This window comes from Wallemia mellicola, assembly GCF_000263375.1.
Source record: "Wallemia mellicola CBS 633.66 unplaced genomic scaffold WALSEscaffold_1, whole genome shotgun sequence".
NCBI lineage: Eukaryota > Fungi > Basidiomycota > Wallemiomycetes > Wallemiales > Wallemiaceae > Wallemia > Wallemia mellicola.
Genome location: NW_006531958.1, coordinates 476376 through 499299, shown reverse-complemented (window position 1 = coordinate 499299; position 22924 = coordinate 476376). Strand labels below are relative to the sequence as shown.

Below are 22924 nucleotides of genomic sequence, written 5' to 3'. Positions count from 1 at the left end.
TCGACCTACCGTAACTTACAAAAAAAAAAAAAAATTCGAAACATCATCGAACAAGACTAGTACAACTTCATTTATAGATAACAAGACTATAAGTACATCTCTTTACAGATTTAATACAATCATTCCAACCCTGGTGCAGAAAGGCGAGGATCTTCCCTATCGACAATACGATCAAAGATGAAGCGCCAACCACCATCAATCCTCAAATCGTGATCGTTCATCATACCATTAGTAATCAAGTAATTAACAGCCCCCTTTGATTTTATCAGTACAGGAAATCTGTATAGTGAAACACCTACCGCGATCTCATCAGGTGTGATAGGTCTAGCTGGGAAGGATGAAGTCTTTGTGAGCTCCGCAAGAAAATATGAAAGTCTAGCTCCAATGTTGGCAGAATTATGACGCTTGGGCTAACAGTGTTAACACGGATACCTAAACATATGAGCAAACACATGAAAGTACCGTATTCTCACCTGAAGGACCCAAGAAATCTGCCAATGCACGTGAAAATGCAGATACGGCAGCTTTGCCTCCTGTATAGGCCAATATTCTTGTGTATGGCTGGTGTCCGGCAATTGAGCTGAAGTTGATAATGGCACCGCGTTCTTCTTTAGTAGTGAAAAGTTCACCGCTCGCCATTTTCTCTGGTTCAAAACGCTCGTTGACAGCATCAGCGAATAAAGCGTTTGTAATACAGGTACCCATGTAGTTGATTTCAAGTAGACGTCTTGAACGGCCAATAGTATCTTCGAGGCGGTTTGTCCATGGTTGAGACATAGCGATACCAGCACAGTGAACAAGACCACTGAGACGCTTTTCAAAAGCATTTGAAGCGACCTTCATCGCATTCTTTACACTTTCTTCGCTTGTGATGTCAGTTTGAACATAGGCCGCTTTATCAGCATTGATATTTTTAGTGGCTTCTTCACCAGCTTTTGTTCTACAATGTCCATTATAACGACATAGACGCCATGATCGATGATATTCATCACTATCGGTTTCCCAGCACCGCCAAGACCACCAGTTCTGTCAATGTTAGTAGAAGTGCATAAACTCATAGGGGTTGGACACACACTATGAAAGTATTTCTTAAGATTTGCATTTATGCGAAATATACAAAGGTATCTGGAGCTCATAGAGAGTAAACATCTTCTATATGTCTGTATCAGTGCCCCCCATGTGAGGTTATCGAGCCCGATATGTATCGGTATCGGGTATGACATCGCAAATACAACGTTCTGTAGTATTTATGCTGAATGGGGTAGTCAAGGCTGGTGTCATTCAATCTCTAAACGTTTAAATTTCTCAGTCTGGAATAAAACACCGTCTTTCTACAGGAAAATAGATGTAACATGCAGTTACGAAGCAGCTGATTAAGACCATAGTTTCATTTAATAAATGAAGAGTCACTAATGATCGACTAGCACTTATACCGTTGTGTCATTAAACAACAGCGTCATCGATCAATAACCTTACAGTTTATACTGCTCTCAGCGAAATGCTACTCATTGTTGACAATATCGGTTTTTGAATGAATAACAACATTTAAATTGGAGTACCCCTAGGAGCTCCGGTAATGAGACATGTTTGAAGCATACAACGACGTCATCAGATGTTTGGAGTTTCAATAACTTATATTTCTTGAAGGAAACGCCTCCAAGAGTAATACAATTATGACCAAATCTCAAGAACACCCTGTGCTACAGACACCACCACCAATACACTCACCAGATCGCGAAGCTCAGAGAAGATGTGAGTTCTTGCTCAGTGACCAACAGAAACACTGAATAGAGAATAGACAGCGACAGTATACGGTCATTCACAGAAAGTATGTGGCAGAATGAGCGGAAAGAGGTATGTGTAATATACGAAATACACTCTCCAATCGGTTTAAGCTAACAGACGACAGATGGAAAGCAGAGCCAGAGCAGGTGAAGGTATAAATCGTAGATCATCTATAAAGCGGTATAACCATAGGAATAAGTAGAATTGTATTCCAAGTATGACGTTTTACGATTGTATTATAACCTTCAGCATTGTAGAATAACTACAGTATTTATTAGTATATATTCATGGCATTCTATCCAAAGAGACTCAGAAAGAACGCAGCGAGTGGTTGTTCTCATCAATGGTGTGACCAGCTGCTTGAGCTAACAAGAGCCAGTCACAATTATGTGTGGTGCATGAACTCTGTCATCCTTGTCTCTATAATGGATTAATTGTGCTACTCACAGTCTATTATTAAGTACTTTGGTATGAAAATTTATTACGGCTGAGCTATCTAGTTTAGTTAGTACGGTATAGAACAATGTCAGCTGCTATTCAGTTGGCAAAAAAATTAAGTTATCTGCTCATTATAAGTTCAGAGAGATTCCCATTTGCAAAGTTCATCAGACAGCAGCTCGCATATTTACTCACAATGGGCGTATAGTACACTGGCTGTAGAGGAAAGTACCACAGAGTCATACTATCCTCTACAGCCAGCGCATTCCCGCACCTTCGCCTATAATTAGCACGTGGTGGTAATGAACGAAGAAGTCAGCGAGGAGGAAAAATTATGAGAGTAGTAACCCTAGCAGGTACGATGGGGGATCCATACAGCGGGGCTTCAGAGATCATATCGTCTAGATTTTGTCCGCAATAAATCGCTCTATTTCGTACCATCTCGATAGAGGCTACGTAAACGATTACGTAGTCTTCAACCAAAACCATCAAGATGTGAGAGATACTAAGTAATACACGCGCTATTCTCACACTATTGCTAGGACCGATATAGAGGACTACAGCAGCGATGACTCGCTAGATTCTGATATCGATCTCACGGAGGACGAGATGAAATTCTCGAGAGATGACGACTCCAGAGTAAAAGCTACCCGCCAGTTTAAGGTCTGTACTGGTATATGACTATAACATTTTGTTCTCACGCTGTTACAGCATTTACCATATCAAACTGAATCACTCGACGAGATGGACGACAGATTAGACTTTATTATTAAGAAATTGATAAACGCTGCTAAAGCAAAGGATTTTGATATTGGATTCAATATCTGGGATCACAGTCTCCAGTGCTGGCTATCACTCAAGTACCCAATGCTCAGGGAGAGAAGAGTGCAACTCACACGGCTGTATTATCAATTACTCGTTAGTCCGGGAATGGACGGTAGATTTATTAATTTATTCGCTACTCGCCTTATGTCGCTCATCAGTTCGAAGAAACGTCTCTCAATCAAAGATATTGTCTTACCTTGGAAACCACTTTACGAAATACTAGCAAAGGAACTTTTCCCAAAACAGCGTGAAACTAGTCGTAAAAACGTTACCAACAATCTACTCACCTTGGTCGAATACGCTCAACGCTTCTTCCACCCTTCTGAATATCAAAATATGTTAGACACAATTCTGCCTAAAATGGATGGCTCCTCAGTTGACTCTATCATTGCCACACAAGCATTTCTGGTGCATTTCTTACCACTATCACACCCCCAATATTGGTTGCCTGTAACTTTCAGAATTTGGGAAACTTTCAATTCATCTCACATCGATGACCAGCATTTGGATTTGCTTGCTAGACTGACAGAGAAGCACTTAGATCCGTCAATCAGTGATCCACGCATTATCGATTCCCTCGCACCAGCTCCTTCAGAAGTGCCTACAGTGAACAGACCACCAAAAGACAAAAACGCAGACAGCAGTTGGAGAGGTATTAGGAAGGACGTTGGTTTACTCACTGAATCACAATTTGATACAGTAATGCAAAAAGCTTTATCTTCTTTCAACATTTCAGTCGGAAAATTAAGAGGGGGCGATACACTTGGTCCAGACGGAAAGATTAGTCAGAATGTCGTAAATTTGAAAAAGCCTACCAACAGAACATTTTCTTTGGCCATCATTTTGGTGTATTCAATGTCTCAAGAAGCCGGCGTTGCTGTTTCATCTGCTGCAGGTACTCCTGTCTCCGAAACACCAGTCAATAAAGGGAAAAACCAGCTTAGTGCACCGACGGTTGGTAATTTTAATTCCGTCAACAAGTATCTTGGTGGCTCTAAAGCTCTTGATGCTCTCAATAAGCTTATTCTGAGCACAGAAACTTATTTTCATCCTTCCAATTGGGGTGCTCACACCTTCGCGCTTACTTATTTCATTTCTGATGTTTCATCTTTATTTTTGGAAAGATGGACTGATGAACAAAAGCCTGATTGCAAGACACCTCTTCAATGGAGATTGACGAAACAGATGAAGAAGGAGTTCGTTTTCTCGTTACGTACTGTAGCATTACTTGCGATGTTTTCTAAGGTGTGTATATCAATCGCCTATGCCGTTTTACTAATCATTTTTACAGGATCCAATATCAATTACCAACACTCAAGGATGTCTTCGTAATCTCGCACTCCTTGAGCCGGATCTAATCTACCCTGCGCTCATGGAAAGAGCTTATCCCTCATTGGAAGCACTCACTGAAACTCATCGCACTACCGCAGTTATTACAGCATTGTCCACAATTGCACCACATCTCATATCACGATCAAAGTACTATGCAGGCGCAAAGGATCTTCTCCCCTTACTTGAGTTCTCTTTACCTGGAATTGATATGAATGATCCGACCAAGACCGTTGCTACTTGCATGTTCATCATTATGTCTCTTCATTCTGTCAGAATTGGAGATGCTACCACCGAAGGTTCTGATGATGTAAACATTTATCGCCGCAAATCCGTTAATCCAATGGACCTAGACGGATGTGCACCAATTGAAGTTGAGAATGATTCAAACAATTTCTTACCAGAGGGCCGTGAAGCTAATGATCCACCCTTATCACATGAGGAAGTTGATAACCTCATACGTACTTCGACGTCTTCATTTGGAGACTGGGTTATCGAATTTTTCAGAAGAGTTTTCATATTGTTCGAAAATCTGCCTGAAGAGGGTGGGAAGCACAACAGAGTTGGTGGACGTACTGAGGAGAGTGTTCTACATACGATTATGGTAGCATGTGAAGTAGTCTGTGGTGGCTTATCTCCATACATCTTTCAACTGGCCTTGAAGCAAGTGTTCCAGTATGCATCCACCACAACGCGTGCAAATGGTGTCAGGGTTATTGGTCAGCTTGTTTCATGCTTCGCCAAAGCGGATCCTGACAAAACTCTCAAGCAATTCTTCAGCTGGACTACTTCCACTATTAGAGTAGAAATTAAACACGGCGCTTCTAGTATTGGCACAACGTCCACTTCTACTCCATTCGCTGGTGATACTGCCCTCCATTGGGCTCTTGCAATCTTAACTGGTTGCGTCAGTCATTCTGGAAAAGCCTTGCTGGATTATAAGGATGAATTAATCGATATACTCAAACTTACTGTCAACTCATGTAAATCTGAGAGGGGTTATATGTGGTCCTCCAGCATCTTACAGAGGGTATTACAAACTCTTACGCAATATTATACGGTTTACACCCGCTTCGTTAATGACGCTGAGTGGAAGAATCCATCATTTGCTCGTAATCATATTTACCACTGGGGTAAATTGTTCGAAAGCGATGAAGTTGAACTTGACTGGCATGTACCATCTTCAGACGAGTTTGACATGGCTGTAGAGTTATTTAAGGAAGTTCTCGAGCCTGAGTTGAACAGGATGGAAGCGCTAATCACAAGTACGAAAGGGAAGGACTGGTCGAATGATTTCTGCAGAATATCACTTCATATAAGACATTCATTAACTGCAATTGCATCATTATTGCAAATAAGTGCACCAGAAGCAGGTGATCCCATTTCGGATCATGGTGTTTTCCCTAAGGAATTCATTCAAAGACAGCCAGAATTCAAATGTCAAGGTGTTTTAAAGGATGATGACCGTCGTCTTCTCTATTTCAACCAATTTCGGTACAAATTTGGAGAAACTCTTCACAAAATTGCTAGCGTATTCAACAATCCTTCAGAGCAAGATGAATCTTCAGACTCCATTGATTGCGTTAAAGCATTTTTGAGATCGGTTAGAGTATATATGAGTGAGAACGGTATGGATTCAAGTCATTACGAAAATACAAGACAAAGGTACACTTTCCAAAAGTCCGTTAATAAGATTCTGCCAAGACAGAAACAATGGCCTCGATTGGTTTTCGCTAGAAGAGCAGCATATCTACATGCAACTAGATTACACTTGAACACATTCAATCGCGAACGTTCAAAATTAGACGATCAGCTACTTGATGATGTCCTCGAATTATCACTCTCTTCATATACTGCAGTTAGAAAAACTGCACAGAACACGTTACAACAATTAGCTGCGTTCTATGACGGTACGAAAGCGTTATCAATGGACAAAATCATCTCATCGCTCAAACCTGGTACCGATGCTGATAGAATGAAAGGTGCACTTTACATACTAATGAACAAGTCTTGGATTAGTTACTACATTGTTCAATTTGGCCAGTTCAAGAAGGTCATTCTAGCTTTGTTGGGAGCACAAACTGAAGAAAAGCCTTCTATACAGAATCTTATACAAAACCTTTCTCGTGAGATTATAGTGAGAATGCCTGAAATTGCTGCGCTCTCTTCACGCCTGGATTGCGATAACGTCAAGGATGTCATGAATGATGTTGAAAATAGCATTGGAGGTAACAGTGTTGACAGCCAGGAAGTCATTCAAGCTGTCGGCAATGTTGCTGTAGAGCGTATAGAAAGTCGTGAAGTACTTTACGATGAGCTGGTACGTCAAATGAATTTTGAAAGTCTTTACTAACTAAATGACTAAAGATTACACCATTGTTAGACGTAGCTGAAAGCAACAATACACACTGGAGATATCAACTCATTGCTCAACGAGTGCTCAAGAACCTGATACGCAGAGACAAGCCAACACCCGAAAGATTAACGTCTTACTTCCTTGCCCAAACTATTTCCGATCAGTAAGTTTCTTTCAAATACCGAGGTGATCTACCTAACCGGGTTATTTAGTCCTAAGATTCGCGAGCATGCATACGGTAGTATGATTAAAATCTTACACTTCATCAAGTTACGTACTTTTGGCCAAGGTGATAATCTCAGAGAGCAGTTGTTATTGCGAAGCACAAAGAACCCTCTGAAGAAGACCATAAGTATAGAGGAACAAAAGGATTTCACAACTGAGAAATATCTTCAAGCTTTTAAACAACCAATTGTAGAATGGAACGAGGATGTGCAGCTTCAAGATAAGACACAATCGGGATGGTTGTGTTGGGGTCGTACACTGGACGTATACGGATTACCACCAACAGATCACTTTCCATTTGAGTGGGAAGTTGATAGCTCTGCATCAATCAAAGCTATCACTGACACCGTTATGTCAAGTGAATGGTGGTACAAATTCGTTTCGCAGTTGTCAATCGAATCTTCCTCCAATGGTCCATCATATGATCACGTCAATTTCATAAAGAGTATTTTCGCAATGTCTGAAAAGCCTTTGGGTCTACTCAAATCAGTTATTGAACCTCTGTTGGAAGATGTCAGCGATAGACACAAACAGAGGGCTGCATCTGAACTTTTGTCTGGATTACTTAGAGGTATAAAGCACTGGCCAAAATACGCTTTAGATGACTTGTGGAATTGGCTTACTCCAAAGTTCCCTCAATTTTTAGGCAATGTCAGACCAGACAGCGCTGCTACCTGGGATATGTTCGTTGTAAATACTTTATACCACCGCGACCCAAGAAGAGTGTACCCGCTTATCAACTGGATTGTCGAACAGGGCGATCTCATGAAAAATGCTTCTAGTTCCGCTTGGTCACAAGCTTATTCGATTAACCTTCTCAGAGTAACTGTAAAAGTAATAAGTTGGAGGTTTTCCGCATGGTCCGATGATATTAGTGATATGTACTGGTCAATAGATGCTCTCAACCATGACTACGCGGAAGTCAGGGCTAACATTGCCAAAACACTTCAAAAGCTCAGCAGATCACAGGTGAGTTAAGTTTGAAAATTTAATTAATGTGCTCATAAATCGATAGCTACATCCAAGCTTCAAGAACGTCGCAGAATTCAAGAAGCTCTCCGAAATAGTACCAAGTGACAGAGTAATAATCAAGCATAATGCCGAAGACAAGATACTCCGTCATATCCAGAAGGTCAAGCAACACTTGGCGAAGGAGCACAGCAATAGACTTCCCCCACCGATGTCAGCTTTATCTACTTATGATAAAGTTGGTTTGACTAGTACGTATGTTGCTTTTATACTGTTCAAGCTAATGTGAGACAGCTTTGAGATTTCTTTGGGATGCACTTCACGACTCTACAAGATGTTCTTTCTATCCATTCTCGATTGGACTCCTTGGTGACTTCTTCAATATGCGAGAGCTGTCTGATTCACCAGACCTTCAAGCCACAGCTCAGTCCGTACTGAGCTTATTTGCTGTCATTCCGCCACCAAGAGAGTATTCTGAACCTGTCATCCGTACCCTTCTGGATGTCGTTAGTTCATCAACTGTAGGTAGAATTTTTTTATGTCTGCAGTATTTTAATATTTTATCAATAGAAATATCGGGTCCGTTTACATGCACTTCCTATAACAGGTGAGTGACTAAAATTTTAGTACACGTAGCTCACCTAATTACAGCTGTCTTCTACTTCTTCCAACTGCCACATATTTCTCCAGCAACAATTCTCGGGGTTATGGAAGAGCTTTACAAATTGCTTAGAGATCAGAATATCGAAGTTAGAGAGGCTGCAGCTGAGACACTCTCAGGATTAGTTAGATGTTCACAGAGGTCATTCACACTTGACCTTAAGAAGCGTTTCACGGAGACAGTATCTGCAAACTCAGTGTTACCAAGACGTAGATTGGAAAATGGAGACGTCAATCCAAATTATGCACCTGCAGTGTTAAAGCTACACTCAGGTATTTTGGGTATATGCGCTCTAATCAATGCTTTCCCTTATGATGTACCATCGTGGATGCCGGAATTACTCGCAGGGGTATTAGCTGAACACGTTTCAAACTCAGATACTGTCATTAGCTCTACAATCAGAAAGACAGCTCAAGATTGGAGACGTACTCATCAAGACAGTTGGTCTGAAAACATACACAAGTTTAATGAAGAGCAGCTATCAGAGTTGAGCTCTTTGTTCTTAGGTGAATGCTATTTTGCTTAATACAATATCAAAGCATTAATCAATTGCATTTAAATCAACTGCATAAAAATATCTTTCCATGTTTTAGTTTCTAACTTTACTTTTCTATCTTATTCTTCTATTTTAATTTTGTAAACATCACGTTACGATATATTCCTTTAGTTTACAGTGTATCCGATTGATTCATAGAATGCTTTTCCGTAAGCCACACATTGTTCATATGTTCTCGTGAATCCCACTAGATGCTGTCAGTAGATGTGTTTATTGATAAGTTAACATTACTTTGTCCACCATAGTATGGGCTTAGTATTTTAGTTAGGAATGATATAAATTACGTATAATACTCACTCCTGTATTGCTTTTCCATCCAAATAAGAACCGAACAATTTGATATCAGCTTTACAGTTCTTTGGCGCAATTCTAAGTAAATTAGAGAGGTTGCTACCATCCATCGCTAGAATATAGTCAAACTCTTGGAAATCGTTTTGTCTGACTTTTCTAGCAAGTGAATTCATAGGAATACCATGCTTTTGGAGTGTAGCAATAGTTCTGTCATCAGCATATTCACCTTCGTGGTAGGCGGCCTATAGAATGTTTAGACTTGGTCGCTGACTGTCGGGAAGACACATACAGTACCAGCTGACTCAACATAGATAGGAAGGTTGTTCTGGTCTTTCAAATGAGTAAGAACTCCCTCAGCCATTGCTGTATCCTGTCAATATTTGTGTGATATCTGTGTACTAGCACTTACGAGATCTACAGATATTTCCTAGGTAACTCTTAGTAAAATAATAACAATAATAAATTAACATACCGAGGCATACAGCTAATACTTTCTTTTCTACCGGTTTGCTCATCGTTGTTATTGAATAAGATACCCTTGAATTGCAACGACCAGGATATCAGAGATGTCAGTCGCTGACGCGTTGCAAATAAACCCAGAGCCACCGCCAGCTACAGAACCGATAGATGAGGGTTTAGACGCGCACTCTTTTAAGCTCTATCTCCAGGATCTCCTACCAAAATTATTGAATGCAGATACGAGCGATCTAATCACGTTATGGAATGAAAATACAGAAGAAGATATCCTTAGATTTGCCAATGACCAATCTCTCATGGGTCTTTATATCCAACAACTACGGACAGACGATGATCCACCGAGATTTACTTACAATCTGACACACACGTTGACGCACCCCCCAAATTTAGTTTCTACTGTATTTATGTTGAAGAGATTCCCCACTCTCTCGCCCGTAGATCCCCTCTCTTCTCAACTCGTCATTCTCAATCTTGCAGATGGCGGCTATGAAGTATTGCACGCGCTTGTGCATCTCGCAGCTGCACCATACTTTGATGCTTTTGTTAATGCGAAAGGAAAAGGTGGCGATATCAACAAATCGAAAGACTCAGATGCGAAATTGGGTATTCCAATGACAAAGAAGAAGTTTGCAGAATTAGAGTTGTCTTTACTCCATTTACAACAAAATGTTGAAATACCTGAAACACATCTTGTTATTCATTCTGCTGTCAGGGATGCTGTCACTATGGCACATAACGCTGGGACGAGACCCGCACCATCTGATGTTCAACCGCAATCACTTCTCAATGATAGCACATTCCTCAATCGTCTACAAAATGATGTCAATAGTTGGATCAAAGAAATTAGAAATGTTACCAAGTTAAACAGGGATGTCGCTAGTGGTACTGCATCACAGGAAATTAACTTCTGGTTAAGTATGGAGAGAGCACTCGAGAGTATTGAAGAACAGCTGAAGTCTGAACCAATCATGCTCACTCTTGAAATCCTTAAGTATGCCAAACGTTTCCATGCAACTGTCTCATTCATCGCTGATACCGGTTTGAAAGAAGCGACTGACGTTGTACACAAATATAATCAACTCATGAAAGATTTCCCTCTAGATGAACTCTTATCTGCGACCGATTTCGATAAAGTTCAAGACAGTTTATATCTCATATTTGGACATATCAATAAAAAGCTCAAATTATCACCATACCCAATTAGACGTGCATTACCTTTAGTAGAAGCCATTTCGAAGGACTTTAATGATCAAATGCTTAGAATTCTTCAATCCCATAGACTGATGTATATGGAATATGAAAGTTTTGAACGCTCTATCAATGCTGCAGATTCCGCTTTCAGAGTCTGGGATGATGTACTCAAAGAATTTACAAACGTGGCGCGTGAAGTAACACGAAAGCGTTCAGAAAAGTTCTTACCAATTAAGATTAATGCAGCCCATTGGAAGTTAGCTGAAAGATGTAATTATTTACGTAACTTCCGCAAACAGCATGAACAACTACGCACGATGACTGCAATGAAAAATACAAAAGCTGGCAGTGGCGTCGTAGCTGACAACCTGACTGATCTTGATATGGAAGATGAAGTTAAGGCTGCATATGATACCTTAAAAAATGTCAATGTATTGGATATTTCAGTTGGTGAGTATTAATGCAAGTAATAGTACCCTTACTCAATCCTACAGAGGGGACGGAGATCTGGATCGCCGCTGAGACTGCTTACAATGAACGTGTGGCTCGCGTCGAAAACCAAATTATTGCACGTCTCAGGGATCGCTTGGGTACCGCACGCAATGCATCTGAAATGTTCAGAGTATTTGGTTATTATAATGCACTTTTCGTTAGACCAAAGGTTAGTAATACTTAACTTTTTCCACATTATTTTGATAGTCCCAGATTCGTGGAGCTATATCAGAATATCAAACGCAACTCATTGATTCCGTCAAGGAAGATATCAAACGTTTACATGGAAAGTTCACGATGCAGTATAAAAACACGGAAGCATTTCATATGTCCCAACTCAGGGATATTCCTCCAATTGCTGGTGCCATTATCTGGGCAAAGCAAATTGAAAGACAATTGAACATGTACATGAAACGTGTTGAGGATGTCCTTGGTGAAGGATGGGACTTATATGCTGAAGGTGCCAAGCTACAAAGCGAAAGTACATCATTCAGAAAAAAGCTTGATACTAAACCAATCTTTGATGCGTGGTTACATGAAATTAATCGACGTGATATGCGTATTGAAGGTCGTTTGTTTGAAATCAATCGCACTCGTAATTCTCTCACAGGTGAATTAAATGTCTACCAACTTGGTGTCAATTTCGATCCACAAGTCATCACACTTTTCAAGGAAGTGCGTAATTTAATTTGGAGACAATTCCAAGTTCCTCATGCTATCGTTAACATTGCCAAAGATGCCAAGCGTGTCTACCCACACGCAGTTAGTTTAATGGAAACTGTAAGAACTTACTCTTTGACGGTAGAAAGAATACTAGCGAATCCCGGTATCGAAACATTGATTGCTGAATATAGGATAGAAGCTCAAAATATAATTACTAGAGGTATGCCTTTGAGATGGGAGTTTTTCGTAAACACTTATGATACACGCTTTGGCGCCTTGTCAAGTATTGAAGGTCGTGAAGGAAGACACATGTATTTCATACGCGAATTCGCAAGCTCTGTTAGCATATTACAAGTGAGATAGAATAAATGTCTACTATCGCTGCTGACTTTATATAGGATAAAACAGACGATCTGATAGATACGTATAATGATGTGATGAGAATAATTGATGAGCTTTCAACTTGCCCCTTCAATAACGAAATCTTTACTTCACATCTTACTACTATTCAAAAGACGATCGACAAGCTCAACCTTGAAGGCTATGCAAACCTTGATAGTTGGGTTGCAGCGCTGGATAGCAAGATCGAGAACGTTTTGCTTGAGCGTGTCAAGCAAATTATTGACGAATGGTGTATTGCCTTCAATAGAAGTAAAGAAGAAGCACCAGTTAGTCGCTCAAAAGAGGCCATCAGAAAGAAAGTAAAGCATGAACATGAACATTTTGTCGAATTGGAACAACTCTACCATGAAATTAGGATCAGAGATCAAGTAATTTATGTTGATCCTCCAATTGAACATTCACGGACAGAGTGGTACAAACAATTACATGTCTGGTTAGGTGTTATATGTAACCTCCCTCGAATCCAGTCATCTCGATATGAAATTGGACTACAATTCGATAAGGTATCAGAGTCAAGTCATGATAACACTTATACCACGCTTTTGACGAAGCTTCCATTTGAGACTCTTTCAAAACCATTTGCACTTATTGAAGATAAAGTGAAGGATGTTGGGGAATACGTTGGTAAATGGTTACAATTCCAATCATTATGGGATCTTGAAGGCGAACAGGTTTATAGCCGTCTTGGCGATTCATTGGCTTTGTGGCAGCAATTACTCAGTGAAATCAAGAGAACGAGAAGCACCTTTGACACTTCTGACACCCAACACACATTCGGCGCTGCTATCGTTGACTTTGCTCAAGTACAAGTCAAAGTCAATGCCAAATACGATTTCTGGCAGCGTGATATTGTTACTAGATTTGGACAAAAGCTTAAGGACGCGATGAAGGATACTCATTCAGCTATACAAAAGGCCAGATACGAACTAGAGACTCAATCAATTGAAGGCAGCTCAACTGTGCAGGCCGTATCATTCATTACCTTCGTCCAAGATATTAAGAAAAAGGCAAAGAAGTGGGATCCCGAAATTGCTATTTTTGTTGAAAGTGAAAAAACACTCGACAAGCAACGTTACCAATTCCCAAGTGACTGGATGTGGGTTGATCAAGTTCAAGGTGAATGGAGTGCTTTCAATGAGATCCTCAAACGTAAAAATGATCTCATTCTTGAACAATTGTCTGGTTTACAGCTCAAGATAGATGCAGAAGACAAAATTGTTCGTAACAAAATTGAAGAGATTACTAAGGAGTGGGAGGACAATAAACCAATCCAAGGTAATATACGTGCAGATCAGGCCATGAATACTATCAATATTTATGGTTCACGTGTTGAACAACTAAAGAGTCAATACGATTTGGTCTTTAGAGCTAAAGAGGTGGGTAAAAGGTTACATAATTGCTACTTACTGACTAGATTGATAGGCTCTAGATCTTGAGCATATGAATGACGATCGTTTGGAACCTGTTCTTGAGGAGTTAAAGGACTTACGCGCTGTTTGGACTGCTCTTTCGGGTGTTTGGGATCAAATTGCTGAAATTAAGGAAACAACTTGGGCGTCCCTTCAACCCCGCAAGCTGCGATCATCATTAGAAGGTCTCCTGAATTCCACTAATGAGATGCCAAGTCGTATGCGTCAGTATAGTGCTTTTGAGTTTGTGCAAGATACTTTGAGATCCTATTTGAAGCTCAACTCAACCATTTCAGACCTTCGTTCTGAAGCTCTTCACGATCGCCATTGGAACCAATTGTTCAAAAGCCTAAAGATCAACAGAGTTTACTCGCCTAATAACATGACTTTAGAGAACATTTACGATATTGATTTGAAACGTAATGAATCACTGATCAGAGATGTCATTACTCAAGCAGCCGGTGAAATGGCATTAGAAGAGTTCTTGAAGCAGGTCCGCGAAACATGGTCAAGCTATCAATTAGAATTGGTCAACTACCAAAACAAGTGTTACTTGATTAGAGGATGGGACGATCTGTTCTCTAAATGTACAGAACATACCAACTCACTCACAGCCATGTCCAATTCACCATATTTCAAGGTATTTGAAGATGATGCTAGATCATGGGAAGATAAACTCAACCGCGTACACAATTTATTCAATCTCTGGATAGATGTTCAACGCCAATGGGTTTACCTAGAAGGTATTTTCTCAAGTTCAGCTGACATTAAACATTTGCTACCGATGGAAAGTCAGAAATTCCAAACAATCAACACAGAATTTTACAATATTCTCAAAGGCGTTAAAAGATCTCCTTATGTTTTAGAAGTCCTTGGCATTACAGATGTACAAAAGCGCATGGAAAAACTCGCTGAGACCTTAAATAAAGTTCAAAAAGCTCTTGGTGAATATCTTGAACGTGAGCGTTCATCATTCCCTCGATTCTACTTTGTTGGTGATGAAGACTTACTTGAAATCATTGGTAATAGCAAAGATATCTTAAGGATTATGAAGCACTTGAAGAAGATGTTTGCAGGTATATCTAACGTCATTCTTGATGAAGATATCACTGAGATTCAAGCGATGGTATCGAAGGAGGGAGAAGTAGTTAAATTCTCTAATGCAATCCAGTTGAAAGATTATCCAAAGATCAACGATTGGTTGGCCAAGATTGAGAGTGAAATGAGAACATCATTGGCAGACCTTCTAACTGAAGCAGTCGAATCTCTTCGCGAATTCTATTCTAATGAAGATAAATTGGACGTCGATATTTTCTTAAATTGGATGAATCGCTTCCCTGCTCAATTAGTTGTCTTAGCTATACAGGTCGAATATTCTACTATTGTTGATAAAGATCTACAATCTGGATCAGATCTGAAAAGCCCACAAACAATCATTCTTAGGACGCTTGATGTTTTAGCTGATACCGTTTTGACGAATTTGCCAACGATACAAAGACGAAAATGCGAACATCTCATTACAGAATTGGTTCATCAAAGAGACGTACTTCGTTCACTGATACGTGACGAAGTTAAAAGTCACAGAGATTTCAATTGGCTCTATCAAATGAGATTCTACCTTGACACAAGCGTCAGTAATTCTATAGATCGACTTAACGTTCACATGGCTGATGCTACATTCGATTACGGATATGAGTACTTAGGTGTTCCTGATAGACTTGTCCAGACACCACTCACTGATCGCTGTTACTTGACTTTAACTCAAGCATTGAATTCACAACTCGGTGGTGCACCTTTCGGGCCTGCTGGTACAGGTAGGTAATATCCATATAACCTTATTCTATTTACATTCTACAGGTAAAACTGAATCCGTCAAAGCCTTGGGTGTTCAGCTCGGTAGATTTGTATTGGTTTTCTGTTGCGACGAAACATTCGATTTTCAGGCCATGGGTCGTATCTTTATCGGTTTGTGTCAAGTTGGAGCATGGGGATGCTTTGATGAGTAAGTTTATCTTACCTTGGTATGACTAACGCTAACGTATTTCAGGTTCAATCGTCTTGATGAAGGTACATTATCAGCAGTCTCGGAACAAATCCTTCAAGTACAGCAAGCTCTTGCAACTTCCTTTGGAAAATAATGTAATGATACCATTTATAACATATTCTCAAACGCATGTCTGTTTATTGAGAAGTAATATATATGCAAAATAAAAATTAAGTAGTTTTATGCTAAATAACGTATCTATAGACCCATAAGTTTGTTTGTCAATAATCAATCAGGCTAACTCACCTAAATTGTGGATGTTTATCGCCCAATAAAGCTATATCTAGGTCAGACATACCCATAAGTATATCCTTATCTCCAACTTTGTCTCGACGTTTATTTTCTCTCTTAATCGTCCAACGCAAGATTGAAGCGACTATGAGACCGGTCAAAGCCAAAGCGAGACAATAAGCGTGTCCCGGAATAAATCTTGGCGCTGTCGATTCAGCTGTTATTTATATGTTAGCGCGAATAATTCATTATGTTTAGGAACATACGATAGATGAATGAGCTAACAAGACCGCCACAATTGCCCAACATTACAATGAATCCTACTGCAAAGGCACGTTTATAAAGTGGTGCGTATGTGGCACCGAACCATGACAGCAAACCGGCATTGCAAATGTTCGTTCCGCTGACCATCAGGAACAGACTGAAGAACTTCCCGCTCACAGCTTGAACAGACAGTATAATAATGAATCCAATACCACTAACTACGAACCCGATTATACAGAGGATTCCGCGCTGTTGGAAGTGATCTGAAAGCCACGCCGCTGTAAATGTAACTATAATACCGCAAACATATACTGGAGCTAGATTGTTTTAACTCGTAACCCTGTAAAGAATACTAAGACATACCAGTTAGAAGGTGCGACTGAGCGGCATCGAAATCACCCAAAGACTTAATAATAGTAGGGATCCAGGTAGCTAATGCGTAAAATAGTGAGCCGTTACTAAAATATGTAAGTTCTTAAAGATAAGAGAGACTTTCACGTACCAATAATTAATAGCGCTGAACATGTAAGTTCTACGATCCTTTAATACTGACGTGACTTGGCCCATAGTGAATGGGACATTCTTGGATTCTGCCACGCCTTGTTGTTCTTCAATGTACCTAAACCACACGCCTTTCTCATCTTCATTGAGAAGTTTAGCTATGACGTATTAGATAAGTAATAGAGGTGATAAAACCACTCACACTTCTGCGGGAAGTCTTGTATGCAGAAAATAGAGGTAAATGCTATTATAAAGCTCAGTAAACCTTCGATGATACTTTTGTATGTCAGAGTTGTCTTTACTAGTATAACGAAAACTCACATAATCCAGCGCCAGCCTCTCAATCCACCAACACCGTCCAGTTGAGCTAGTGCATAGGAGAATATACCGCCAAATGCACCTGCAAATTGACTCGCGTTGTAAACAGTTGATATTCTAAATGCCAATTTTTTTCTAGGATACCAGGCAGACAAGAAGAAAATCATGCCAGGAAAAATACCACCCTCACCCAGGCCTAGGAACCAGCGTACAGCTAGAAGTCCAGGATAGTTTTTGACGATACCAGTAAGAGTGCATACCACAGACCAGGTTAAGGCCATCAAAGGGATTGTCCTTTGCGGACCAATCCTCTTTGTTAGCATATTCCATGGAATCTAATATTCTGTCAGATGTGATCATCCATCGTAAAATTTCTAACCTCAGAAACCATCTGTTGTATTTGTCAGTTACACTACTCATAACACTATTATACGCACATAACTAATGTAAAAGACAGTCAAAGCTATTTGAAATTGCTTATCTGACTGGGGAAAGTGTGAGACATATATCAAAAATGACCTCATCACTCACAACATTGATGTCTTCAAGCATACCTTCAAGCTTGGCTTGACCAACTGCCACTCTATCGAGAAAGTTGACTGCGTAGATGAATACCAGAATACCGACAACATTCCAATCGACTCTCCTTAGAAGCCTCTTACGTATTGCGTCCTCATTTTGATTGTAAAGACCGATGTTCTTCTCATCTGAAGAGTTTAGGGTGGAGCTGTCCATTAGATGGTACTCTTAGATGCTTTCAAAGAAGAAGAATATCGCTGATATTAGACATGCCGCCGCAATTGGAATATTGATTCTCACGGTCTGGGATGAAAGGACGGACGGCCGGCTAGCCGCTATAAGCAGGTGAAGGTATTTATAAATTAACGGATTAGTTCATAGAACTTTATATGCTCATGTCTTTTATCAAGTTGATCGCCGTTTGAAATTTGAAACATCAGGTGACTAACGAAAGCACAATAAAGTTATCTAAATAAATCAGCAGTTTCTCCCGTTTCTAAACTATTTCGCAAATTGTACACCGAGATTTCGCTTTCAAACTCCGAAACGGTCTGAGATTTTATAGAATGTTCCTTTAGGCACGATAAGAAAATTGACTTTCAGTTAAACGATCATTACATTATCAATGAATGTTAATGAAAGATAATTTTAAAAAGAGGAAAATCAGTAAAGTTAGGGTCTGTGATACGTGCAGAAAGCGAAAATTGAAATGTATGTGGCAAACTTTATATAAAACACAATCTCACTAAATAATAGGCGATATTGAGGAGAGATTGGAGAATGCAGAGAGTTCATGTACGCGGTGTGAACGAAGCTACATTGACTGCACATTCGATGAGGCACCAGTGCGGGGTGCAAGATATAAAGAGATGTATAAGGACTTAAACAGCAAACATGAAGAGTTACTTGGCTTGCTTAGTAGATTACATCCTGGAATAGATGTTGGAAAGTTACAACAGCTTAATATCATCGATGAGGGAGCACAATCTGAAATAGTCCCTGAGCCGTCGTCTGATGATATGGAAGCGAGTGCCTCAGAGGCATATATACGGTCGAAAGATGCACATGGCCATGATCCTAGAGTACTCGGTTCTGCGAGCGTTTTTAAACTTAAATCAGTCGAGAAGATTAGAGAGATGGCTGTAGGGTACACCAGTAATTTCAATATACACCAGCGATCTCAATACTGGTCTTCACTCTCTTGGAAAACTGAAGATGATAACTTCGATCCACCACAAGATCTAATAGACAACCTTGTTGAGATTTACTTCAATAATACAGGTTTACATAGACCACTATTACACAAGAAGACATTTAAAGAGGGAAAAATGTTCGATAAGGATTTTAGGAGATGTCTCTGGCTCGTATGCGCGATTGGAAGCAGGTTATCTGACGATCCACGTGTCTTAGACCCATCTGAATTAGGCCCTAACGGCAAAGCGTTATCATTTCATAGTGCGGGATGGCCATTTTTCCTAAAATATGCATCCATAGCTAAGACTATCCCAGCACTTTCTCCAAGTTTAGCCGATTTACAGCAATCAGCCCTAGCAGCTGTATTTCTACATTCTAATCCATATCATAGTAGCTCATGGACGATTGCAGCGCAAGGTGTTGTTCTATCGAAAGATATCGGTGCGCATTTTCATCGGAGTTCTGGTGATGTAGTTAAAGACGAGTTACGTCGTCGGGCATTCTGGAATTTGTATCAAATAGATAGTGAAATGTCGACTTTTCTCGGACGAGATTCTACAATTGCTGAACATCTAATCAAAATCCCAAGACCTGCAGCATTACCCGATGAAGATGAACAGGATATAGTTGCATTCAATGCATTTTTGGATCTCATCGTTATTGCTAGACATGCTTTGGATTCACTATATGATGATCGCTCAATATCACTTGCTCCTAGTGATCCAATGAAAGCTCATCAGTTAATTCTAAACGTAGCTGAACTAAACAACAAATTAGACAATTGGGTAATGAATATCCCAGATTTTCTGAAATGGAGCGACGACAATAATGATAGCAAGATCTTCACACAGAGGTCTACCCTGATGTCACTCTACTTGATGGTACAGACTTTGGTTCATCGACCATTTATTAATGCAACCGGGCATCTTCGTTCACTTTCATTGACGTCCTCAGCAATTTGCGTCAATGCAGCACTCAGCATGGCGCATGTGGTAGATCTATTCAAAGAAATTGATCCGAGAACAGACACAATCGTTACATATGCTTTCATAAGCTGCGTCAGTGCTTTAGTGTGTAAATGGACGGGTAAAATGAAAGGAACCGTAATTTTCGATGATCTAGAAAAAGCAGTCGAAATGTTACACAATTACATAAAGTCGAGAGAATCTCGTTATTACGTTGCTGGGCGTTTATCAGACATAATCACGTGGTTGCGCGATGATAACAACGGTTTAGACATCACTATTGAGAAGCTCTTTAATTCTGATATAGAGAACATGTTAACCACTACCATACCTAGTGCTCAATTCCTTAACACACTTCCTTCGTTGACCAGCTTGGACGATAATTATCCTTTTGATTACTAAGTAATGTAAATATTTATTTGATAGATCAGCATTTAGATTATTAGAAAGCATCCTAGTATATAATTAGGATATGTAGATCTCTGGAAATAATAGCCAGTAAGTATGTCTCCAGGTGCTCTACAATGTAATCAAAGACATTGCAAGTTGGTAGATCATACTGATAGGGTCTGCTAGATGGACATGTGGACTTGAAATAGCAAGAGATCCCTGTGAAGGTATATATAATACCACTTCTCAAAACTACGCAATGAAATTAACCAACGCTGATGAAACTGGTGAGAAAATCAATTTTACGGTTTCGACGCTATATTTCTGAAGGAAGTAATTCACCTCACCAAAGATTCAGTGTTGTAAATACCGCCTCGTCGATAACAATGTGCATAGTTGTAGTTATCAAGATGATTAGTCTTCCTCAACTAAAGTATAATCCATTTAAAGCACATAAACTAACTACATAGATAGAATGTATGAATACAGCTTCCTTAAACCTCATTAATTAGATTATATGAAAACTATAAACAAGCACTACCTACTAAGCAAAAATAGTGCTTTGTCTGATACTACTGAAAATTTGTCAGTTTAAGTATTTAAAAGAAACATTTGGTTATACAGATTTGATTCTATTCAAAAGAAAAGTAGGAGCCATGTTATACAGTTTTAAGATTGTTTCAAGCATCATCCTTCCCCTGATCAGCTGTATTTCCCTCCGTTTGTTTCGTTGTTGGAACTAAATAATGCACGATAGGAACATTATTCTCTATAAGCAGACTTCGTGCCTGGCGTAGGTCAAAGTCTGTACTAGTATAGCTATCTACTCGCAATAGAGCTTTAATTGTGAGATTTTCTAAGCATTTGTTCTGAAATCGTGCAAATGGCAGTTCAATTTGTTTGCTTTGCATGGTATAACATTCTTCTACGTTTATTATCAAATGACGAATTGTGTTTATATTGAAATAATCCAGTACTTCATATATTCTATCAAAAATCCACTTCCTTGGACATAACGGTAAGTAAATTTCCACTGAATCTAGTGAAATCCCCTCAAAGTCGCTACGTCCAAGTATTTCTAGACTTTCTTGTGGGTCACCATAAGAATGGAACGTTTGAAGATCTAAATCACTGACATATATGAACTTCAAGTGTCTAAGACCAAGCTTTCTGAACCACGCAATTTTTCTAAGTGTTTTATACTGTTTTTTATGTTTGAAAGTGACCGTACATCGATTGAAAATCTGTGGTTCCCTAAGAAGCGTATTTCTCCATAGTGAACAAACTTGTGTAAGATTATATAGAGTTTCATTATCAACGCGTGAGAGATGCTCAGCAATATAAACCAGAAATTCAGGCGTCACCTTTGATACACCGATACGTTCATAGGGATTGCTGGGACGTGGAGTTGGAGGCGACCTCAATATAACATTATTAAGTTCATAATATTTTAAGTTCGGAAACATACGTTCAATCGTTCCCATTGATACTACAGACCCATTGATAATAACTGACCTAACCTGAGGAAATATGTAAAAAATTTCCTCATTCCTTTCTCCCATGAATCTCCCGATACATGTGAGCTTCTCGATGTCTTTGTTCACAAATTTCCTTAATGAAAATCGTGGCAAATCACCTAAATCATAATAGCAAAAACTTGCGTTGATAATCAAATTACGAATTGAGGTGATATTAAAATGTTCAATTATTTCTGCAATTCTGTAACAGATGTATTTCCTCGGGTATGTCCCTAAAGTTGTTGTGATTTCTATTGATTCCATACTAACTTCATCATAGTGACCTTCAAGCAATTGTAAAACTCTATTGGGATCATCTTGTTCGGGTGGACCATACATTGACAAATCGCTGAAATGTACAAATTTGATGTGTTTAAGATTAAACTGCATAAACCATTTGATTTTCCTTATACTTTTAAACGTCGTTTTCAAATCGTATGCAACTATGCACTTTTCAAAAAGTGACGATGTTTCAAACAGTGTTCTTCTCCACCGTCGATTTAGTTGAGAAAATCGGACAAGATAATTGCTGTCTACCTCTATCAGTGTTTCAGCCATGTATATCATCAGCTCTGCAGGCAGTTTAGAGGTATGATCTTTTGTATTACTTTCGTTGATTTCTGCTGGCTTCTCATTCATTATTAAGTGAGCACGACGTGCAGCATCATTTTCCCTATGATGATCAGGATTTTTTGATTTAGTTGTAAACATATTTATGACTTTCTGCATGGTGGTTAATTAGAGAGTGCTCAAACGTCATGATAACCCGGAGCACAGGATCTATCTATCATATGCAGATTAAAGTATAAAAGTAAAGATTTCACTTCAAAGTCCCAAGACTTCAGTCTTAATATGCACAATTCCAGTAAACGCTTTCAGAATCCATGCATTTGAATACTTCCGAGAAATACT

The 22924-nt window shown here is 39.5% G+C and overlaps 7 protein-coding genes across 7 annotated transcripts; 3 read left to right on the top strand and 4 right to left on the bottom strand.

Annotated features, from left to right (window-relative positions):
- Positions 1-119: 119 nt before the first annotated feature.
- Positions 120-1019, bottom strand: WALSEDRAFT_66965 (NAD(P)-binding protein; the record flags this gene model as incomplete). The annotated part of the gene is made up of 4 exons (XM_006955871.1): positions 969-1019; positions 451-940; positions 300-410; positions 120-254 (listed from the first exon to the last, which is right to left on the bottom strand). Exons 1-4 carry the CDS (start codon positions 971-973, stop codon positions 120-122), a joined length of 741 nt encoding a protein of 246 aa, XP_006955933.1. The 5' UTR covers positions 974-1019.
- A 1688-nt stretch (positions 1020-2707) lies between these two features.
- On the top strand, positions 2708-9963 carry WALSEDRAFT_59094 (hypothetical protein). The gene is made up of 15 exons (XM_006955870.1): positions 2708-2718; positions 2766-2886; positions 2935-4293; positions 4340-6697; positions 6745-6896; positions 6946-7927; positions 7974-8178; positions 8222-8448; positions 8498-8534; positions 8579-9331; positions 9376-9395; positions 9442-9677; positions 9725-9798; positions 9845-9862; positions 9908-9963. Coding segments are annotated over exons 1-10 (5979 nt in total). The 5' UTR covers positions 2708-2716; the 3' UTR covers positions 9115-9331; positions 9376-9395; positions 9442-9677; positions 9725-9798; positions 9845-9862; positions 9908-9963.
- WALSEDRAFT_34667 (LMWPc-domain-containing protein) lies at positions 8618-11553 on the bottom strand. Its single transcript, XM_006955869.1, has 6 exons — positions 9908-11553; positions 9845-9862; positions 9725-9798; positions 9442-9677; positions 9376-9395; positions 8618-9331 (listed from the first exon to the last, which is right to left on the bottom strand). The coding sequence occupies exons 1-6, from the start codon at positions 9948-9950 to the stop codon at positions 9252-9254; spliced, it is 471 nt and encodes a 156-aa protein (XP_006955931.1). The 5' UTR covers positions 9951-11553; the 3' UTR covers positions 8618-9251.
- Positions 9997-16239, top strand: WALSEDRAFT_59093 (hypothetical protein). Its single transcript, XM_006955868.1, has 7 exons — positions 9997-11553; positions 11598-11764; positions 11809-12612; positions 12657-14036; positions 14083-15883; positions 15927-16071; positions 16117-16239. Exons 1-7 carry the CDS (start codon positions 10002-10004, stop codon positions 16205-16207), a joined length of 5940 nt encoding a protein of 1979 aa, XP_006955930.1. The 5' UTR covers positions 9997-10001; the 3' UTR covers positions 16208-16239.
- Positions 16196-18415, bottom strand: WALSEDRAFT_59092 (MFS general substrate transporter). Its single transcript, XM_006955867.1, has 10 exons — positions 17959-18415; positions 17865-17912; positions 17807-17818; positions 17431-17762; positions 17312-17385; positions 17111-17267; positions 16972-17066; positions 16611-16925; positions 16360-16561; positions 16196-16311 (listed from the first exon to the last, which is right to left on the bottom strand). The coding sequence occupies exons 1-10, from the start codon at positions 18160-18162 to the stop codon at positions 16299-16301; spliced, it is 1452 nt and encodes a 483-aa protein (XP_006955929.1). The 5' UTR covers positions 18163-18415; the 3' UTR covers positions 16196-16298.
- Positions 18271-20550, top strand: WALSEDRAFT_55951 (hypothetical protein). The gene is made up of 2 exons (XM_006955866.1): positions 18271-18657; positions 18703-20550. Exons 1-2 carry the CDS (start codon positions 18576-18578, stop codon positions 20505-20507), a joined length of 1887 nt encoding a protein of 628 aa, XP_006955928.1. The 5' UTR covers positions 18271-18575; the 3' UTR covers positions 20508-20550.
- Positions 20551-20719: 169 nt separating this feature from the next.
- On the bottom strand, positions 20720-22913 carry WALSEDRAFT_59090 (hypothetical protein). The gene is made up of 3 exons (XM_006955865.1): positions 21119-22913; positions 21041-21070; positions 20720-20988 (listed from the first exon to the last, which is right to left on the bottom strand). The coding sequence occupies exon 1, from the start codon at positions 22739-22741 to the stop codon at positions 21176-21178; it is 1566 nt and encodes a 521-aa protein (XP_006955927.1). The 5' UTR covers positions 22742-22913; the 3' UTR covers positions 20720-20988; positions 21041-21070; positions 21119-21175.
- Between the last annotated feature and the right edge of the window lie 11 nt (positions 22914-22924).